The 21332-nt window shown below is 39.3% G+C and overlaps 1 protein-coding gene across 1 annotated transcript in view; it reads right to left on the bottom strand.

Annotated features, from left to right (window-relative positions):
- fer1l6 (fer-1 like family member 6) overlaps nt 1–14874 on the bottom strand; it is a 37205-nt gene extending 22331 nt beyond the window's left edge. The window contains 22 exon segments of the mRNA XM_051959394.1: nt 1606–1730; nt 1930–2101; nt 3287–3439; nt 3513–3632; nt 4440–4542; nt 5382–5482; nt 5593–5713; nt 6866–6974; nt 6977–7075; nt 7168–7297; nt 7393–7630; nt 7717–7834; nt 7917–8007; nt 8114–8215; nt 8302–8488; nt 9944–10100; nt 10818–10896; nt 11013–11075; nt 11158–11289; nt 14238–14292; nt 14391–14502; nt 14796–14874. Of these exon segments, the coding sequence (XP_051815354.1) occupies nt 1606–1730; nt 1930–2101; nt 3287–3439; nt 3513–3632; nt 4440–4542; nt 5382–5482; nt 5593–5713; nt 6866–6974; nt 6977–7075; nt 7168–7297; nt 7393–7630; nt 7717–7834; nt 7917–8007; nt 8114–8215; nt 8302–8488; nt 9944–10100; nt 10818–10896; nt 11013–11075; nt 11158–11289; nt 14238–14292; nt 14391–14502; nt 14796–14874 (2646 nt within the window).
- Between the last annotated feature and the right edge of the window lie 6458 nt (nt 14875–21332).

The raw sequence follows: 21332 nt of genomic DNA, 5'->3' as shown, positions 1-21332 counted from the left end.
GCACCGAGTGGGCTCAACGAGATCCCCAACACCAACAGTTACTGTGTTTGTTACTATTAGCAACAAGTAGTTCGCTAAAAGTAATAAATAATTGGCTAAAAGTAATAAATAGTTTGTTAAAAATATTAAATAATTGGCTAAAAGTAATAAATAATTAGCTAAAAGTCATAAATAGGTTGCTAAAAAATAGCTGGCTGAAAGTTTTTAAAAAATAGTCAGCTAAATGTAACAAACAGTTGACTAAAAGTAATAAATATTAGCTAAATGTAACAAATACTTAGCTAAAAGTAGCAAAAAGCTGAAAATAAAAAGTGAGATAAACATAAGAAAATCATTGGCTAAAAGTAATAAACAAGTAGCTAAATGTAAAGAATTATCAGCTGAAAGTAATAGATAATTGGCTAAAAGTAATAAATAGTTAGCTAAAAGTAAAGAATTGTCAGCTAAAAGTAATTAATTGTAAGCTAAAACTAATAAATAGTTACCTGAAAGTAAAAATAGTTAGCTAAAAGTAATAAATAGGGAACATAGATTCCTTTTCTACTCTATTTTCCTCCAGTGCAGCGGCTATACAAACAGTAATATCAGCTGTAAAGTTGTGTAATCTATGTTGTGTTTTTGTGTTTTGTACCTGAGGCCGATCAACAGACAGAAACTGAACCTTCTTCAGCTCCCTCAGACCCCAGAACAAAACCTGCAGGAGAGAAAACACAGGTTTTAACTATAAGAAATATAAACTACAGATTATTTCAGACACACTGAAGCAGCAGAACCTCCAGCCTGTAGGTGCTGAGGACCGGCCGGATGTTGGGAGGAACCGTGAAGACGCCTCCGTCTTCTTCCTCTAACTCCGGCAGACTCTGCAGTCCAGACTCTGGGATCTGAACACGAGAGACTTTATTATCTTCAGCCCGTCGTCTTACATTGTTAGCATACGAGCTAACCGGTACTGACCTGCAGTAGTTCGAATGCAGCCAGCAGGTCTCCTCCTGGTTGGCTGCCACAGTGCAGAGGACTGTACTGTAGGGTGGGTGGACTGTACGGGTCTGAGGTCAGCTGGACCTCCGGTACCACCACCGTGGAGCCCAGGTACTCAGCTTTACCCTGAGGTCAGAGAGAGGAGATTCAGTCTACAGAGCCAACCAACCCTTCATTTGATCGAACCATCCCTTTAGTGTGACGGTACCAGAGCGTCGTCATCGTAAACCTCCACCAGGACTCGAGGAGGTTCTGCCTGGATGTTCTGCAGATCTCCGCTCAGCAGCAGGCGGCTCATCGGCAAACACTGGTTCCATGTCGGACTGAGAGTCTGACTGATGATCTGACAACACAAAGAAGCAGTGATGGAGGAAGTATTCATGTAGTCTCACTGTGCAGCAATGCTCTGCTCCCAGTGCTCCTGCAACACTTATAACGCTCCCTGGAAGCTAACGGAGACTTCTTCTGCGCTCCCAAAACATTAACGCCCTCATTTCATCCACATCTTAGCGAGCGTCCGTGAACGACAGCAAAGCGTGAACAACATGCTAAGGTGATATTGTTTAATTTCTGATTTACAAATAAAAACGATGACATAAAACGCACCAAGAAGCTGCAGACACTTACGTTGGTGGTCTGGCTGTGCGACTGGAAGGTGACTCTGGCAAACGGGTCCGACAGTCCGGTGTTGTCGGCGGCGATCAGACCTCGAGCCTGGTACATGTGGCAACGCAACTGGAACTGATGCTGTTCTGTAGACACACAAACAGTGAGTTTAAAGGAGACGTACAACAACAACAAAAATTAAACTACCCAGATTTTTCACCAATCAAAAGTGTGATCTGGTGGAACTTGACTTTGGAAGACTAAGTGTGGTCAATATCACGTCACAGCACAAGTAATTATCGTTAAACTCCCCGTAGAGAGCGTTTGGCTGGAATACTGACTCACCTGTGCAGCTCAGGTGTGTCGGAGGGCTGCTGGCGTCGGCGCCCCCGGTGGTCGGACTGAGCCCTGCAGGAAGGTTGTCCAACATGTGGCTCGAGTCCGAACAAGATCCGAACCACAAAAACACATCGAGCTTCGCCTGGACGGACAAACCGGCGACACGCTTCCCTGGAGGCTGCACTCAAAGACACATTTTAGATTTCAAAATGTGTCTCGTTGTGGCTAGTTTTGCCCCGTCTTTGTCATTTCTTGTCAATTTAGTCATTTGGGGTAATTTTGTTGTTATTCTGAGACAAACTCACCATGTTTTTGGGCAGTTTTTACACGTTTTTGTCAAGTTTTTTGTTGTTTTTGGAAAGTTTCATGCCGTTTTGGATGAATTTTGGTTATTTTGGCCAGTTTTTAAGTGATTTTGGGCAAATTTGAGTCATTTTGGATGACTTTTAAGACAGAATGACAAGCTTATAGGGAGTGTGAAGACATTTTTGTAATTTTTGGCAAGTTTTGAGTCATTTTGGATAATTTTGTTATCATTTTGGGTGATTTCCAACACATATTCGCCAAGTTTATAGGCAGTTTAGACACATTTTTGTCATTTTTAAAAGTTTTTTTTGTTGTTTTGGCCACATTTTGGTTATTTTGGCCGAGTTATGCATCATGTTGGGCCAGTTTTGAGTCATTTTGTCAATTCACCGTTTTTGAGACATATTTGACAAGGTTTTAGGCAGTTTGGACACATTTTTGTCAAATTTTGTGTCATTAAGGATGAATTTTGGCCAAGCTTCAAGTCATTTTGAGCAATTTCTTTAGACATTTGTAACATTTTAGTTTAAGTGTCTGTTATAATTTTGTCTCTTTGCATCTTGTTTTATTTTGGTTTAATCTAATTTTGGACCAAATTTGGGTGACTTTAAACATAAATATTTAAATTTTGACAGCCTTTTCAAACGTTTCCTCTCTCCTCTGCTCATCATGTGCAGAAAGATGTTTCACCATGCTGGATGGATCTCCAACAACTTGTTCCTCTGTTCATTGTTTTTGTCTTGGTTTTCCTCTCATTTTGTGTGTCATTTTTGTTGCGTTTTTTTGGTTGTCTCATTTGGATTGTTTTGTCAGTTTTATGTCATTTCCTGTCGCGTTTTGTGCTGTTGTCATTTTGGCTTGTTTTCTGTTGATTTATGATTCAGTGTTGGGTTTTTTTGTCATTGTGTGCCTAATTTTTGTCGTTTTGTCTGTTTTTGATGTTCTGTTTTGGGTTTTCTTGTCTCATTTCTGTCACTTTGTTGTGTTTGTTGATGTTTTATGTTGTTTTCTTGTCTAATTTTTGTAATTTTGTGTCTTCTTTGTCATTTTGTGTCACCTTCAGGAACAGCGTTATGATCTTCCCACAGTCGACTCCTCGAGCCTCCTGGTCGCTGGAGAACAGCAGGTCTCTGGTCCGAAGTCGAGCGTAGGCGACTCGTTTGTTGTTGCTCAGCAGCCAAACAAACGTGTCGGGAACCGTGTGCTGAGGCTGGAAGAACGAGATTATGATGAGGCTGGAGGTGAATAAACCAAACTAGCCAGTGTTCAGGTGTTTGTCGTACCTCCTCCACCAGGAAGCGAAGTTTCTGAGTGAGCTTCGTCGCCTCCTGAAGCATTTCTTTCACTCCTCCGGCTTTCCTCTTCTTCTGTACGGTGGACTGAGCTTCTCCGATCATCGATTCCTGCAACACAATACAGCAACTTTAAGGAATTCAGGACAGATTTAGAGCCATTTTGGGTAATTTTGTTGTTTTTTGGGTGATTTTTTTTAGACATACTCAACATGTTTTAGGTAGTTTGGACATATTTTAGTCATTTTTGCTAAGTTTTGTGTCGCTTAGGCCAAACTGAGATTATCCTGGGCAAATTTGAGACATTTTCAACAACTTTATAGGCAGTTTGGACACATTTTTGGCAAGTTTTGCGTCATCAAGGATGAATTTTGGTTATTTTGTCCAAGCTTTGAATCATTTTGGGTAATTTTGTTGTTATTTTGGAAGATTTCAGAGACAAATTTGCAAAACTTTTAGGCAGTTCAGACATTTTTTTTTGTCATTTTTGCTAAATTTTGTGTCGCTTTGTCCAAATTTTGGTTATTTTGGCCAAGTTTCGTTGGCAATTTTTTGTGATTTTGAGATAAATTCAACATGTTTCTAGTTTGGACATATTTTTGGCAAGTCTTGTGTCATTAAGGATGAACTTTGGTTATTTTGGCCGAGCTTTAAGTGATTTTGGACAAGTTTTGAGAAATTCTGCACAGGTTTTGAGTCATTTTGGACAATTCTTGAGGCACATTTGACAAGTTTTTATGCAGTTTGGACACATTTTTGTCATGCATGTTTGATGATTTAGCCCAACTCTGAACATGTAAAACTTGAAGCATGAAAATATTTTACTGCATAAATCTGTCAGACATAAAGAACCTCGGTGTGTTTTAGAGGCTTCAGGTCAAACCCTGAACAGAACCAGTGACGGTGATGGTTTCCTACCAGCTCCTGTTTGCACATCGTCAGACGTTTCTTGTCCAGTTGAGTCAAATAGTTTGACTTCAGCTCGGCCTTCAGCTTCACCTCGGCTGCTGCAATGAAACTCCTGAAACACACATTTAACACAACAGAAACACACAGAGATGGTTACAGACTGCTTCATCCTGCTTCAGTTTAAAATCATCACTGCAGGAAAAGTCTGTAAAAATGTCAACAAACATGTTCACAGACTGTAAAACTGTGAACATTTAACATTTAGCTTCATCGGCATTTTAAACTACATTTGATCAGAAAAAATAGCTTAGTGCGGGAAAGTCAGAAATTTACCACATTATGGTCAATAAAGATTTTTTTTTTAAATCTGAGATCCTGGATAATCACTGAACAGATTTCACTGCAGGTTAGATGAAAAAAATCAGATTCATAAAAATAATTAAAATATTTTCTTGATAAAAAACGTGATTTTTAAAAAAATAATTCAAACATGTTAGGTAATATCGAAAATACATCAAACATCTTAAAAACACGAAAAAATAAAAAATTGAAAAATAGATTTAAAAAACTTTTCTCAATTAAAAATATTTTTAAAAATTGTCAAATATATCAAACACAAAAAATGTAATCAATGCGTAAAAAATAATTTTAGAAATAAAAATGTTAGAAATATAACTAAACATATTTTTAAAAATTCAGATTTTGTAAAATAAAAAACATAAAAATGCTATTTCCACTGCATTGAGTAAATAAATAAAATAAATAAAAGCAAATAAATCAGATATAACGTGAGCAAAATGTGGAAAAGTCTGAACTTTTAACTTCAGAACAGAAGTTTAAACCTCAACTTGTTCAATAAAAATCTCTAAACATCGGGACGACCAGTGAACTAAATGTAAGATTAATGCACTAAATCATCCACTTCCTCTCCAGTGGTTTTATTTCCAGTACCGGGCGTCCAGACAGAATTCACTGAGGACGGATCTGAGCAGCGACTCTGATGATGGATCCGACTTTCTGTGCAGTTCGGCTGCACTGCTGACTCCTTCCTCCTGGACAGAAAACACGTTGATGCAGGTATGAGGTGTGTTTATAAAGGACAGATCATACAGAGACTTTTTAATGCCATGTTTTAGCTAAATAAAGTAGCCTGTTGACGTACAAACAGACGTGCGATGTTGTCCAGCATGTTGGAGTTGTACAGTCGGTAGCTTCTGTCCTCCCAGTGACTCACAACATGAACACAAGGCTTCTGCTTCTCCAGCGGCAAATACATGAAGTACCTGAAGATACACTCACAGTTATACACAGCATTATACAGGGAACTTTACAGAACAATACCCATGACATATTCATACCATCCACAGAGCTTTAGAATGGTCTGCTGCACCTCACTGTTACTCTGGGAAAACCTCTTTGTATTTCTTTAAATCAACCACAGCTGTCTTCAGTGGAGCTTTATCTTAACATAATGACTGTTTTACTGGAACATTTGCACACAAGTAGGTGAGAATAACTGTTAAAATAGATCACTTCCTGCACAAAAACAGGAAAAGACAGAAGAAACCTGTTTTCTCTACATGCCTGTTAGTAAATGTATCATAGATCAGCTGTAGTACCTGGTAGTTCCACCAGGTGGAGCCTCTTACTGTTTAATACTGTAGAGACCAGAGGAGTCAACTGCAGGAAGTTCATGGTGGAAAGCAGAGAGCATTGTGGGAGTTTAGCTAGTAAAGGGGCACCATGACAAAGACTTCTGTGGTCGTTAATGACCTTTAATCAATGTTAATGTGTTTAAGATAAACTGAGATCAACCAGGACAGAATCACAGCATCACAGTGATGTATGGAACAGATTAATGGATTCTTGGGATGCTAGTGGCAAATTTATTAATTGCTGTGAATTATTTAAGAGGTTAAAAATATAGTACTGTTAAAGCGCAAAACGAAGGATGTGCATGTCACAAAATATTACCTTAAGGTTTTAGCTAGCAGTGAGCACCATGACTGAGTCTTCTGTGATCGGTAATGACCTCCAGCCAACGCTAACGTCTTCAAAACAATGTTTATGCTAACAAGATAATGTTATTTTAAGGTTTTAGCTAACAGTGGACACCATGACTGAGTCTTCTGTGGTCGTTAATGACCTCTGACCAAAGCTAACGGCTTCAAAACAAAGTTTATGTTAACAAGATACTGTTCTTTTTGTCACTTCTACGCAAAAACCAGGCAAAAATCACACGTTGCTGCTGGTAACAATGTCTTTGGTGTTTCATTCATGTTAAAGCTTAATCGATTATTGATTGATAATGCTATTGTTACCAAAAATTACTACAAGTTCCCCTTTACGACACTTGACGTAAACAAATAATCAGACTGAGATTAAAGCTGATTCTGATTTTAGTGTGAATGTAAACTTCGACAACGGGATTCGACCTGTTGCCCTCGACGATCAGCGGTTTCTCCGGCGTCGTCGTTGACCTGGACGTCTTGGACGAGGCGTCCTGAGGCTCTCTGGGCAGGAGGGGGACGTCTGGCTGGAGGGGGAGGACGTGTCCAGGAAGTCCAGATCTTTTCTCCGGCGAGAGACAGCGGGACTGGGGTGGATAGGCGGAGCTACAGACTCCAGCACGTTACCGTAGTTACCTGAAGGAACAGCATGAAGACGTGACGCTGGAGGAGAACCTGAGGAACTAACAGAACTTAAATAACAAAGAACCCTGCAGGAAGTGACTCACCCAGAGAGAACTCAAAGCTGATTGGTCGATCTCCGATCTTCCTGTCGATCATGGTGGCTTCAAACAAAACTCCAAACAGCAGAAAACTCTCCTTGTTGTCGTCATCCAGCTGCACAATCAAACATTTAGGCTTTACTGTGTTTTTTTTCTCCCTAATTTCACTTTCACAGCCTCAAAAACACCTTTAATCAGACTCATACTCCCGATGTTTGTTTGTTTTCTCACCGCTGGAGGAGGCTCAACAGGAAGAAGTTCAGCTCCTGCAGCTTTTCCTTTGTCCTCTTCACCTCCTCCTCCTGCTCCTCCTCCTCCTGCTGCTGCTCCTCCTCCTGTCTTCACCTCTTTCCCTCCAGTCTTTCCAGCTTTAACCTCTTTCAGCGGCTTCATCGTCCGGCTCAGTTTGGACTCTGATCCGGTTCCTCCTGACAGGATCTCCACTGCCAGCTCCAGGTAGACCCGGCCTCTAACACCAGAACAACAACAACAGGTGAGTTCATTACAGCCCACCTGCTGGTCTATAATGAGGATATCTGGCTGTGATTGGTCTACCTGTAGGACACGCCCTCTCCAATGCCCTCGTTCAGCTCCACGGTGTCGTCTCCCAGAGAGAAGTTTCTGGCCGAGCCGTAGAGGTTGATCCAGGCCGGGCCGAAGGTCGGCAGGAACCCTGAAGGAGAAGAAGAAGAAGGAACCATGATGAAGCCCTCAGTCCTCCACCTCCTGCTCACCTGTCCTCCTGCCCTCCTCACCTCTGTCTCCGTCCTGCTCGTTGGAAATCCTCCTCAGGTCAAAGTAATGCGTTCCTATGGCAACGTCACTCATGCTGCCTTCATCCCAAACCTGAGGAGGATTTATACACAAAGATACACTGAAACTTTTTAACAACCTATTTAAGGATTTTTTTTCATTTTTGAGTGTAAACTGTGCTTCTCCTCTAAATATTCACCTGGATCTTCAGTCTCTGGCATAAAGGAGGAAACATCTCGGTGAAGACGATCTGTTCGTTCCAGACCGGGTCTGCAGTGGATTTCTGGGTGGAGGTTCGACCCTGGAGGAGATTAAAGACGGATCCAGACGCTCAACAAACCTCAAAAACCAAAGAACCACAAGAACATTAAAGAAGGCTGAGCCCACCACTTGTCTGAAGAAGCCGACCACCACGTAGGGGTCGATCAGCGCCGTGTTGTCTCCAATGAAGGCCTTGGTGACGTTGGCCATGATGCTGGAGTTGTTCCTGGGAAGACCTTCAGCTCGGTAGACCTTCACACAGAACCGAGCCCAGGGACGCTCGGCCGGAAAACCGTCCGGAATCAGAAGGTTCCTGAGGACAGACAGCAGGAGAACGAGGAGAACCTCAGTGGTTCTAGCAGAGACCGCCCAGGAACTGGACAGTTAGCATCACTTCTACAGCTCTTAACCACATTTTACTGTAAGAACTGGGTCATATTTTCATAGTAGTTTATTACAGCGCATCTTCTGGTTGTTTTTATTGACTTTATGTTGGATTGAATGTGTGTTTTTAACATGGACTTTTTAGTAATTTGGAGCAATTTTGAAACATTTTCAACATGTTTTTAGACGGTTTGGACACTTTTTTGGCAAGTATTGAGTCATTATGGATGAATCTTGGTTATTTTGGCAAAGTTTCAAGTTATTCGGGACAAATCTGGAGTCATTTTGGGTAATTTTGAATGATTTCTGAGACATGTTTGCAAGATTTTTAGACAGCTTAGATATATTTTTTTCATTTTGGCCAAATTTTGTGCCGTTTTGGCCACATTTTGGTTATTTGGGGCAATACTGAAACATTTTCGACAAGTTTATAGGCAGTTTGAATACATTTAATACTTAATTGGAGTAAATTTTGAGTGACTGCCAACTTTTTGTAATTTTGGATGATTTTGAGACATTTTCAACATGTTTTTAGGCAGTTTGGACACATTTTTGCCAAGTTCTGAGTCATTAAAGATGAACGTTGGTTATTTTGGAAAAGATTAGAGTCATTTTGGGCAATTTTGCTTTTATTCTGAGTGATGTCCGACTCAAAGTTGAAGGTATTCAGGCAGTTTGGAAATGTTTTTTGTCAAGTTTTGTGCCATTAAGGATGAATCTTGGTTATTGTCTCAAAGCTTTCACTCATTTTGGGCAAGTTTCAAGTAATTCTGAAGAAATTTCCAGTCATTTTGGGTAATTTTATTGTTATTTTGGGAGTTTTCCAAGACAAAGTCACAAGGTTTTTAGGCAGTTTGGACAGATTTTTGTCATTTTTTTTGCATCATGTTGGACAAATTTTGGATATTTTGGTCATTTTTTGTCATTTTAAACAACTTCTTGTATCATGTTTGTCAAATTATTGTGGACAAATTTTATGTCAGGTTTACAGTTATTTTGGAAGAGTTTGTTATCTTTTCTGGACAGCTTTTACGGCAGTTAAAAATCATGATTTTCATTCACTGAAAATCTTTCTGATCTCTGAAATGACTTCTGAGGTGTAATTTGCAAACATAGAGTCTTACTTTGACTGTCTGTCAGAAATGCTCTCTCTGGTCAACATGAACTGGCATGTTGGTAGACTTTTTACCAGACGATTACTGGAGGTTTTGGCCAATTTTTATTTGCAAACTTATGGCTTTGCTGCAAACATTTGGCTCCATGTTAGGGTGCTGCTAACGAAGATGCTAAATAAACAGTTAGGCATTACATTTTTTACACCCGTCCTGCTTCTAGGCAGCAGAAACACGTAAAAACCAACATGTAGAAGACGTGTATGTCATACTTGTCTATCTGCTCCTCGGCGTCGCTTGTCTTCTGTCCCGGCTGCATGGCGTCGCCCTTCGCCGAGACGCTGATGTCACACTTTACATAACCTTTGACCCCGGTGCTGATGTCACCAGGGTTGGTCAACATGGCCCACTTATTGATGAACTGGTGACCTGGAGGGAGACACAGTCAGAACGGGGAGAGGAGTCGAGAGGAGAGGATGGAGACATGCAAATAGTTTGACGTCTTGTAAGTTATCCAGAGTCATAGGTGTCTTGGTGGCCTCCCTCCTTAGTCTTTTCAGAGGAGTCGTAGGTGTCTCAGTTCTTGAGGACGTCCTGCTCTAGTCAGATTTTCTCATGCTACACATTGCTTCCATTTCTAAATGATGTATAAAAACATAAACTTGTTCAAAATAATTACAAGAAAAACAAAACCTACTGGATCAATAAAATATATGCAGCACGGATTAAAAAAGTAGCATACAGAGGAAGCAAGTGGTTGAAAGATACATCTTTTTAGAGACTGGAAACGGTAAAATATCTACAGTATGTAGAGACAAAGAGACACAAAATGACAAAACTGGACACAAAATTTGAAAACCAAGATACAAAACCTATCCCAAAGACATGAAACAACCAAAACCAGACACAACACTAAGAACAGAAGACACAAAATTAAAAAAAAAAAAAAACAGACGCAAAACAAAGCAAAAGACAGACATGACACGAACAAGACCAAAAACAACAACAACGGGACATAAAATGAGACATAAAACTAAAGAAAGGAGACAAAATAATGACAAAGACAACACAAAAAGAAAACCAACAAGGACAAAACTGTCAGAAACGAGATGTATACCGGCCGAAACCAGAAGACAGATGAGCTACCTGGTTGTTTGTAGACCGTCCAAACATCCAGCTTGAAGGATCCGACACAGAAACTCCTCAACATCTTTGAGTGCATCACCTGCAGAGGGAAAAAACAAGACCAAATAAACACTTTAAAGTGTTACACCCAAACAGAAACAGGACAGTGGAGGTCTGAGATTATAATTTAAGGCCTGTATGCAGTCCGTCACCCACCGTCAGCTTGATGACCTTGTCGAAGAAGACCTCCTTGTGGGCGAAGAAGTCGAACACAAAATACTGATGGACAGAAAACAGTGGGATGATTTTAAATGAGCCAACTGTATTCAGAATAAATATCTCAGGTGGGTTTCTCAGGTACCTCATTGTAAAAAGGAGCGTTGGTTCCTTCTTTGACCGTCGTCTGTTTCTTCTCATCTCCAATCTCGATTACCACGCTGGGGTCGATGTTTTCTCCGACCAGCTGCCTCGCTTCGGTGATGTTGATGGCAACCTGTAGGGCAAATAAGGAATGAAACACCACTGGAAAAGATTTTCTGTCAATAAAATAAGTGACTGCATCAGTATTCACTCCGTTCAAGTCGATATTTAGTAGATGAACTTTTAAATTCAGGTCCATCATTGATCCTGTTGGTTTCAGTCATCTTGAACATCTGGATGGTGCAGTTTTACTTCATTCTTCTTTATAAACTGTTAAACTCTGTCAGGTTCCACAGAGATCCTGAGTGAACAGAATTTTGGACTGAGGTCTGGACTCTGACTTGGCCTCCAGAACTTCCACCTTGTTGTCTTGAAACTATTTCTGAAGATCTTTGTTTGTTTCAACTCATCGTCTGAATGGAAAACTAATCCTCTCCAAGTCTTTGTTCTCTTCAGACTTCATCAGGTTGTCCTCCAGGATTTCTCTAGACTTTACTGCATTCATTTACCCTCTACCTTTACAAGCCTTCCAGGACCTGCTGCTGAGGAACATCATGATGCTGCCACCACCGTGCTTCACAGTGTTGATGGTGCATTCGTGACGATGTTCAGCGTTTGGTGTCCATCAAACATATCATCTACTCTGATGGACATAAAGCTCCATCCTGGTCTCCTCAGACCAAAGAACCTTCTTCCAGGTGTCTTCAGAGTCTCCACATGTCTTCTGGTGAACTCTAGTCCACATTTAATTGGAACTTTTTCCATCAGAGTCTTTCTCTTTGTCTCCAAAAAGCTTTGACTGGTGAAGAACAGACAACAGTTGTTGGATGAACAGTCTGTAACATCTCAGCTGCTGAAGCTGGAACTCCTTCAGAGGAGTCATAGGAGTCTTGGTGGCCTCACTCACTGGTCTCTTTTTTCTCTCAATCTCTCAGTTTTTGAGGACGTCCTGCTCTAGTCAGATTTATTCATGTTTAATCTTCCTTCTATTTCTTAATGATGGATTTACACACGTGGACAAAATTGTTGGTACCCCTCAGTTAAAGAAGGAAAAACCCACAATTCTCACTGAAATCACTTGAAACTCACAAAAGTAACAATAAATAAAATTTATTGAAAATTAAATAATCAAAAACAGCCATCACTTTTGAATTGTTGATTAACATAATTATTTAAAAAACAAACTAATGAAACAGGCCTGGACAAAAATGATGGTACCTCTATAAAAGATTGAAAACTATTTGACCAGAGTGACATGATTAACTCAGGTGTGTCATTTAATTGACATCACAGGTGTTTCCAAACTCATAATCAGTCAGTCTGCCTATTTAAAGGGAGACAAGTAGTCACCCTGCTGTTTGGTGAAAAGGTGTGTACCACACTGAACATGGACAACAGAAAGCGAAGGAGAGAATTGTCCCAGGACATCCGAAAAAAAATGATAGACAAACATCTTAAAGGTAAAGGCTATAAGACCATCTCTAAACAGCTTGAAGTTCCTGTGACAACAGTGGCTCATATTATTCAGAAGTTCAAGACCCACGGGACAGTAGCCAACCTCCCTGGACGTGGCCGCAAGAGGAAAATTGATGACAAATTGAAGAGACGGATCGTTGGAATTGTATCCAAAGAGCCCAGAGCAACCTCCAAAGAAATTAAAGGTGAACTCCAAGGCCAAGGTACATCAGTGTCAGATCGCACCATTCGTCGTTGTTTGAGCCAAAGTGGACTTCATGGGAGACGACCAAGGAGGACACCACTGCTGAAAAAAACTCATAAAAAAGCCAGACTGGAATTTGCAAAAATGCATGTTGACAAGCCACAAAGCTTCTGGGAGAATGTCCTTTGGACAGATGAGACCAAACTGGAGCTTTTTGGTAAGGCACATCAACTCTATGTTCATAGACTCAAAAACCAAGCATACGAAGAAAAGAACACTGTCCCTACGGTGAAACATGGAGGAGGCTCAGTAATGTTTTGGGGCTGCTTTGCTGCATCTGGCACAGGGTGTCTTGAAAGTGTGCAAGGTAAGATGAAATCTGAAGACTATCAAGGCATTCTGGAGAGAAATGTGCTGCCTAGTGTCAGAAAGCTTGGTCTCAGTCGCAGGTCACGGGTCTTCCAACAGGACAACGATCCAAAACACACAGCCAAAAACACCCAAGAATGGCTGAGAGAAAAGCGTTGGACTATTCTAAAGTGGCCTTCTATGAGCCCAGATCTGAATCCCATTGAACATATGTGGAAGGAGCTGAAACATGCCATTTGGAGAAGACACCCATCAAACCTGAGACAACTGGAGCTGTTTGCTCATGAGGAGTGGGCCAAAATACCTGTTGACAGCTGCAGAACGCTCATTGACAAATACAGAAATCGTTTAATTGCAGTGATTGCCTCAAAAGGTTGTGCAACAAAATATTAAGTTATGGGTACCATCATTTTTGTCCAGCCCTATTTCATTAGTTTGTTTTTTTTAAATAATTATGTTAATCAACAATTCAAAAGTGATGGCTGATTTTGATTATTTAATTTTCAATAATTTTTTATTTATTGTTACTTTTGTGAGTTTCAAGTGATTTCAGTGAGAATTGTGGGTTTTTCCTTCTTTAACTGAGGGGTACCAACAATTTTGTCCACGTGTGTAACTGGACTCCAAGAGATCTTCAGGAACTTTAAATGTTCTTTTATCGTCCTGACTGATGCTTTTCAACAACCTTTTCTCAGAGTTTCTTGGTTCTTTATTCTTCATGGTGCAGTTCTATCCAGGAGAACTGATCCACCAGAGACTGGACCTTCAGATCCAGGACTCTTTATTCTACAATCACTGAGTGAACACTTATGGAATCACTTATTTCACATTTTATATTAATTGGAATTAATTTGCTTTCACTTTGACATGAAAGAATCTTTTAATGGGGTATATTTTTGTCAAAAAAGTCAAATTAAAACGAGTTAATGTTGAGAAACAATGTGGAAAACATCCAAGGACGGTGAATATTTCTTTGAATTCTTTTCTGTTACCTGGAAGCTCTGTGGTTTTCCTTCACTGTCCTGGATTCGAGTTTTCAGTTTGGACCTGTGGAGGTTCAGTGCACAGATCAGCCACATCTAACACAGAAATACAAACATATATGTCTGATGTTGTTTACAAAAGGTCCTAAACTCAGCTCCCACCTCTTAGTGTTTGGTATGACTCTGCTTCTGACTGCAGAGATTCCTGGTTGCTCCTCAGAGTTTTCTCCATCCTGTAGGAGAGAAGCTTCAGACGAGGCCTCCATCTCACTGTCTGCAGCAGAAACATCCAAACACATCAGTACTGAGTTTAACGGAGTCATTTTATTATGGCCACACCCTGTATGTCTTCAGTTTAACGGTTTAGATTTGCTGATTTTATTGCTTTAAACTGTTTGAACAGGTGAATATTAAATAGGTTTTAAGAGGTTAAAATCATTTTATAGGATGTTTAAACCTGAATGACCCACAGTGACTGTAAACACAGAAACATGTGACTGTTTGACAAAGGTTCGTCTGCAACTGGAGTAAATCCAGCTGTAGATGTGTGTTTTCAAAAAGCCTCACCCACAGCTCCTCTGTTTGCCAGAACCAGGTCACTGTTGACTTTCTTCTTCTTCTTCTTCTTCACTTTCAGACCAAACATCATCTTACCTTTGCTGCTCGCAGAAGAAGAAACAAACAATATTACCTGATCAATTTAGACCATTCAGCCAATGATTTATGACCAAAATGACAAAAAAAGAGACAAAAAAAGGGCACCACAACCATGCAACTGTCTGCCTTCTAGAGTTGAACAGTAAAGTACCAGGTACTACAGCTGATCTACTGTGCTTGAAGTGTGTATTCTCTAAGAAAATGTTGTTGGGCTTTAGTCAGTAGTAAATATTTATTGACTTGGATCAAATCGGGACAAAAAAAAACTTGATCAGAACATCCTGAGTAAATGTGTCTGTTCAAAAGTTTGGGGTCACTCAATTTCATGTTTTCCATTAATATTCACACTTTTATCCATGTGCTAACATAACTGTACAAGGGTTTTCTGACCATCAATGAGCCTTTCAACTCCATTAGCTAACACAATGTAGCATTAGAACACAGGAGTGATGGTTGCTGGAAATGTTCCTCTGTACCCCTATGGAGATATTCTATTAAAAATCAGCTGTTTCCAGCTACAATAGTCATTTACCACATTAACTATGTCTACACTGGATTAATGTTATCTCCACTGGAAAAAAAAACATTTTCTTTCAAAAATAAGAACATTTCTAAGTGAGCCCAAACTTCTGTACAAAGATGAAAAACTTCACATCAATTTAAATTGAGCTAACACAGAGCGTCACACACAATCACAGCGAGCACAGAAAGGAAAACATCTGCACACTTTATTAAATAAATTAACTCCTTCTGACATCTATGTTTTAGATGTTAGTATAATCTGCTCTTATATTTTCTTTTGAGGATGGAACCTAGCTGTCAACATCTATATTTATAAATAGAACTTTAGTCAAATCTGAGCTAATAAGTAAAATGCATATTTATTACTGTTTCACACAACATAAATAGGCAAGAATTAAATGCTTTCTGTTCCATTTCAAATCAGTCTATATAATCTGTGAGTGTAGCGACATCGTATTCAACATTTTAGAAAATTATGTGCAATAAAATGCTAGCATGGTGGTAAGAAAAATGTATGAAAAACATTTAAATTTGTAAGGTATTTTTTATTATATATAATACTATAGGGTCTTAGCCTTAATGTTTAAGCTTATTCCTTCAATGAAAAGCACTCCTCTTCATGTTCTTTATAAAATAACAGTGACTTAAGTCAGTTAAACTATAAGTCAAAAAAAATTCAAAAGAAAGGATAATTACATGGTTCTGTAAGTTTCTGCAGTAGAAATCTTATTTTTTCCTGATTATTTCTACACTGTTATTAATCTTTTGCTCACTCATTTTCAACTAAAACAGAAATAAACACTGTTGACTGAAATATTAATCGTAAAAATGAAAAATCTTACGTTTTTTTTGTATATTTTCTGCATTGATTATCATATTCTAAACTTAACAACCTAACATCCCGAGGTGTTAAAACTGCTCACCGCTGCTGAGTTGCTGGACTCTCCACAGGATCCATCACATCCACACAAGTTTGATTTCTCTAACAACCACCTGAACACAAACTACTGCAAACTACAGCGTAAAACACCGTTTCTGTGCATCGTTTACCACGACTGTCCAAACATCCTTCTACCTGTGCTGCCGTTTCCTCTAATAAACAACCTGGATCCAGTTTGAGTCTTTAATATCTCCGCATGGACATTATGTGTGTTCATGTTTAACCAGCTGTGGTTTCAGAGTTAGTTTGAGTAAAGGGAGCTGGCCTTCTCTTCACAGAGTCTTCTCACGCTGCACAGTCTTACAGGTAGAACAACAAATCCTGAAGTGGAAAATGTTTGGCATCAATAATACAAATAAACAGAAAGAGCTTCACTTCAGTCATTTTTTAATGTTTTCCACTGGAGTCAATGTGTCTCTAAAAGCACCGACAACTAAACTCAACCTTTAGTGCTTTTAAAGGTATTTTCCGTCAGATTCTGTTTGTTTGGAGTTTCTTTTCAACATACCTTTACCGGCTGTTTTGCTGCTTCACTGTCACTGATTTTCAGTCAACCAGTCACATTTTACATGGGGCGGGGTTTGTCACCATGGCAACCCAGATGATGGATTCGAATATATCACAAAAGATTCGTATTTTACCACAAAAAGTGACATTCTTCCAAACTTTAACCAGTTACTTTGGTGTCTAACATCTCAGTTCCACATAGTTTTGCTTCATGTCCATAAATCTGTATACTATACAGACTGCGCCCCCTGGTGTTCAACGCAAGGAAATGCATTTAATTACAGATAGATGGAAACTTGCAGATACAAACATCAGCTACATCATGTTGACCAGGCAAACCACAGTTAGAGATCTCTGGAATTCACCTCGGACTACTCAGAATATTAGCCACTTATCAAACACTTCTTCACATCCCTAATCAGATAACTTAAAAACAAACAGTCTTCCCATCTCTAATCAATGAATTTCTCAATCCTAGACTCAGATTTTGGACAGAAAAGACCAAGAGCGCCAAATTTAAAAAAAAAAAAAAAAAAAAAAAGAGGCTGTCAAACTGGAACAGCATTGAACAATCACTTAGCAGATACTTATAACACAGTCCTGATGTCCCTGAACAGACACAAAAAATTCAATGTGTGGAGTTGATCTCAGAGGCTTTTCTTCGATCCTAGACTCATATTTTGGTGATCTATGACACCATTTAGCAGACACAAGTCTAAAACTGCAACGTGTAGAGTGGATCTTAGAGGATTTTTGTTGGCTTGGATTGAAAATTCTGAGACTTTACATACATTCAGTTAGAAAGAGCAGTTAAAATGAGATTCTACCTGGGCTTGGGATCCATCGTCGGTCAGAAGCCGGCGTCTCTGCTCAGTTTGTGGTTTTGCAGCGATGCATCCTAGGATCAGACTGAGAGCTGAGCAGCAGCCGATTGGCAGCTCCACTGTTTGTTCAGAGGATGAAGCTGTAAAAGTGAAGAACATGTGGCTGATGTACGCTCACATCCTGCCTCAAAGACCAACACCGGCTCCAAGGACAGAATCTGTCTTCATGTGTTTACATTCAGTTCTTATTTTTCCTGCAGGTTTCACAGTTTTTTCATTCAGCAGCAGCACGGTTATCATTTCTCATCACCTGCAGGTTAACATGAAGCTGTTTATTCAGTTAGTGTGTTTGTGTGCATGGAGACTGATCATCATGTGACCAGGATGTATGAAACTGGCAGAATTAACAAACCCTCCCCTGGTAAACAGAGCAGCTGACAGAGCATCACAGATACTCCTGATCTATTATCTCACAGAACAAACTAATCCTGCTACATTCATGTCACATAAGAAAACAAGCCTGGTGTTTCACTTACAGAAAAAGTCTGTAGAGACTGTAGTTCAAAATCGACACGTGGAGACAAAACGACCTCAAGGACACACAAAATGACATGAACAATACACAAAAAATGACTAAATCAAAACAGAAGAACAAGACAAAACACAAAACTACAAATATGAGACACAAAGCAACTTAAAACAAGAAAACTAAACACAAAACAACCATAAAATGACAAAACCGTCAGAAAGAGAAAACCACCAAAGCAAGACACAAAATCACAAAAAAGACATAAGACAACAAAAACACACAAAACAAAAAACATGAGAAAAAAATAGCAACAAAATTTTCCAAAAGAGACATAAAATGACATGAACAGGACAGACAAAGAAAGACACAAAACAACAAAATAAGACACAAAATGAGATAAAAATGAGACACAAAACATAAAGCAAGAAAAATTACACACAAAATGACCACAAAGTTATAAAACTGTGCCACAGACACACAAATCCACCAAAAACAAGATACACAATAACACAAGACATCAAACAACAAAAACAAGAAACAAAATAGCAATATGGTAACAAAACTGTCCCAAAGAGAGATAAAATGACTTAAACAAGGCACAACAAATGAGACAAAACAACAAAATCAAAACAGAAAAACAAAAAGGACACAAAACAAGACACAGAATGACAAATATGAAACACAAAGCAACTTTAAACAAGAATAACTAAACACAAAAGCATCAGAAAGACATAGAAAACCACCAAAACAAGACACAAAATCACAAAAAAGACATAAGACAACAAAAACACACAAAACAAAAAAGGGAAACAAAATGGCAATATGGCAAAAAAAAAAAAATTCCCAAAGAGACATAAAACGACATGAACAGACAAAAAAAACAAGACACAAAATGACACTGAACAACAAAAATAAGACAAAATGACAAAAATGACATTGAACAACAAAAATACGACACACAATAAGAAAAGGGGGACACAAAACAACGTAAAACACAAAAAATGACACAAAATGACCACAAAGTGATAAACCTGTGACAGACACACAAATCCACCAAAACAAGACACAAAATGACAATATGGTCACAAAACTGTTCCAAAGAGACATAAAATGACTTGAACAAGCCAGACAAAACACAAGGCACAAAACAACTTGAAACAAGAACATTAGACATACACACGTGGACAAAATTGTTGGTACCCCTCAGTTAAAGAAGAAAAACCCACAATTCTCACTGAAATCACTTGAAACTCACAAAAGTAACAATAAATAAAAATTTATTGAAAATTAAATAATCAAAAACAGCCATTACTTTTGAATTGTTGATTAACATAATTATTTAAAAAAAACAAACTAATGAAACAGGCCTGGACAAAAATGATGGTACCTCTATAAAAGATTGAAAACTATTTGACCAGAGTGACATGATTAACTCAGGTGTGTCATTTAATTGACATCACAGGTGTTTCCAAACTCATAATCAGTCAGTCTGCCTATTTAAAAGGAGACAAGTAGTCACCCTGCTGTTTGGTGAAAAGGTGTGTACCACACTGAACATGGACAACAGAAAGCGAAGGAGAGAATTGTCCCAGGACATCCGAAAAAAAAATTATAGACAAACATCTTAAAGGTAAAGGCTATAAGACCATCTCTAAACAGCTTGAAGTTCCTGTGACAACAGTGGCTCATATTATTCAGAAGTTCAAGACCCACGGGACAGTAGCCAACCTCCCTGGACGTGGCCGCAAGAGGAAAATTGATGACAAATTGAAGAGACGGATCGTTCGAATTGTATCCAAAGAGCCCAGAGCAACCTCCAAAGAAATTACAGGTGAACTCCAAGGCCAAGGTACATCAGTGTCAGATCGCACCATTCGTCGTTGTTTGTGCCAAAGTGGACTTCATGGGAGACGACCAAGGAGGACACCACTGCTGAAAAAACTCATAAAAAAGCGAGACTGGAATTTGCAAAAATGCATGTTGACAAGCCACAAAGCTTCTGGGAGAATGTCCTTTGGACAGATGAGACCAAACTGGAGCTTTTTGGTAAGGCACATCAACTCTATGTTCATAGACTCAAAAACCAAGCATACGAAGAAAAGAACACTGTCCCTACGGTGAAACATGGAGGAGGCTCAGTAATGTTTTGGGGCTGCTTTGCTGCATCTGGCACAGGGTGTCTTGAAAGTGTGCAAGGTACGATGAAATCTGAAGACTATCAAGGCATTCTGGAGAGAAATGTGCTGCCTAGTGTCAGAAAGCTTGGTCTCAGTCGCAGGTCATGGGTCTTCCAACAGGACAACCATCCAAAACACACAGCCAAAAACACCCAAGAATGGCTGAGAGAAAAGCGTTGGACTATTCTAAAGTGGCCTTCTATGAGCCCAGATCTGAATCCCATTGAACATATGTGGAAGGAGCTGAAACATGCCATTTGGAGAAGACACCCATCAAACCTGAGACAACTGGAGCTGTTTGCTCATGAGGAGTGGGCCAAAATACCTGTTGACAGCTGCAGAACGCTCACTGACAAATACAGAAATCGTTTAATTGCAGTGATTGCCTCAAAAGGTTGTGCAACAAAATATTAAGTTATGGGTACCATCATTTTGTCCAGCCCTATTTCATTAGTTTGTTTTTTTAAATAATTATGTTAATCAACAATTCAAAAGTGATGGCTGTTTTTGATTATTTAATTTTCAATAAATTTTTATTGATTGTTACTTTTGTGAGTTTCAAGTGATTTCAGTGAGAATTGTGGGTTTTTCCTTCTTTAACTGAGGGGTACCAACAATTTTGTCCACGTGTGTATAACGACCACAAAGTGACAAAACTGTGCCAAGAAGGTGAGGCCTTCAACTCCAAGAACACCAAACCTACCATCAAGCATGGTGGTGGCAGTATCATGCTCTGTGGAACCGGAGCTTTCCACAAAGTAAATGGAATAATGAAGAAGGAGGATTAGCACTTTAACCTCTTATCCAAGAAGCTTCTTTAGAACTGAAGATTAAAACAAATGCAGCAAAAACTGGACACAGAGGAGGAAGTTGTCAGAAGATACATCCAGCATGGTGAAACACAACTGAAGAAACTTCTAAAAGAGAAGTCTGGTTAGTTTCTACTGA

Source organism: Acanthochromis polyacanthus, chromosome 14 (assembly GCF_021347895.1).
Source record: "Acanthochromis polyacanthus isolate Apoly-LR-REF ecotype Palm Island chromosome 14, KAUST_Apoly_ChrSc, whole genome shotgun sequence".
Classification (NCBI taxonomy): domain Eukaryota; kingdom Metazoa; phylum Chordata; class Actinopteri; family Pomacentridae; genus Acanthochromis; species Acanthochromis polyacanthus.
The sequence above is the reverse complement of the archived record's forward strand: the minus strand, read 5'-3'. Positions and strand labels throughout refer to the sequence as shown.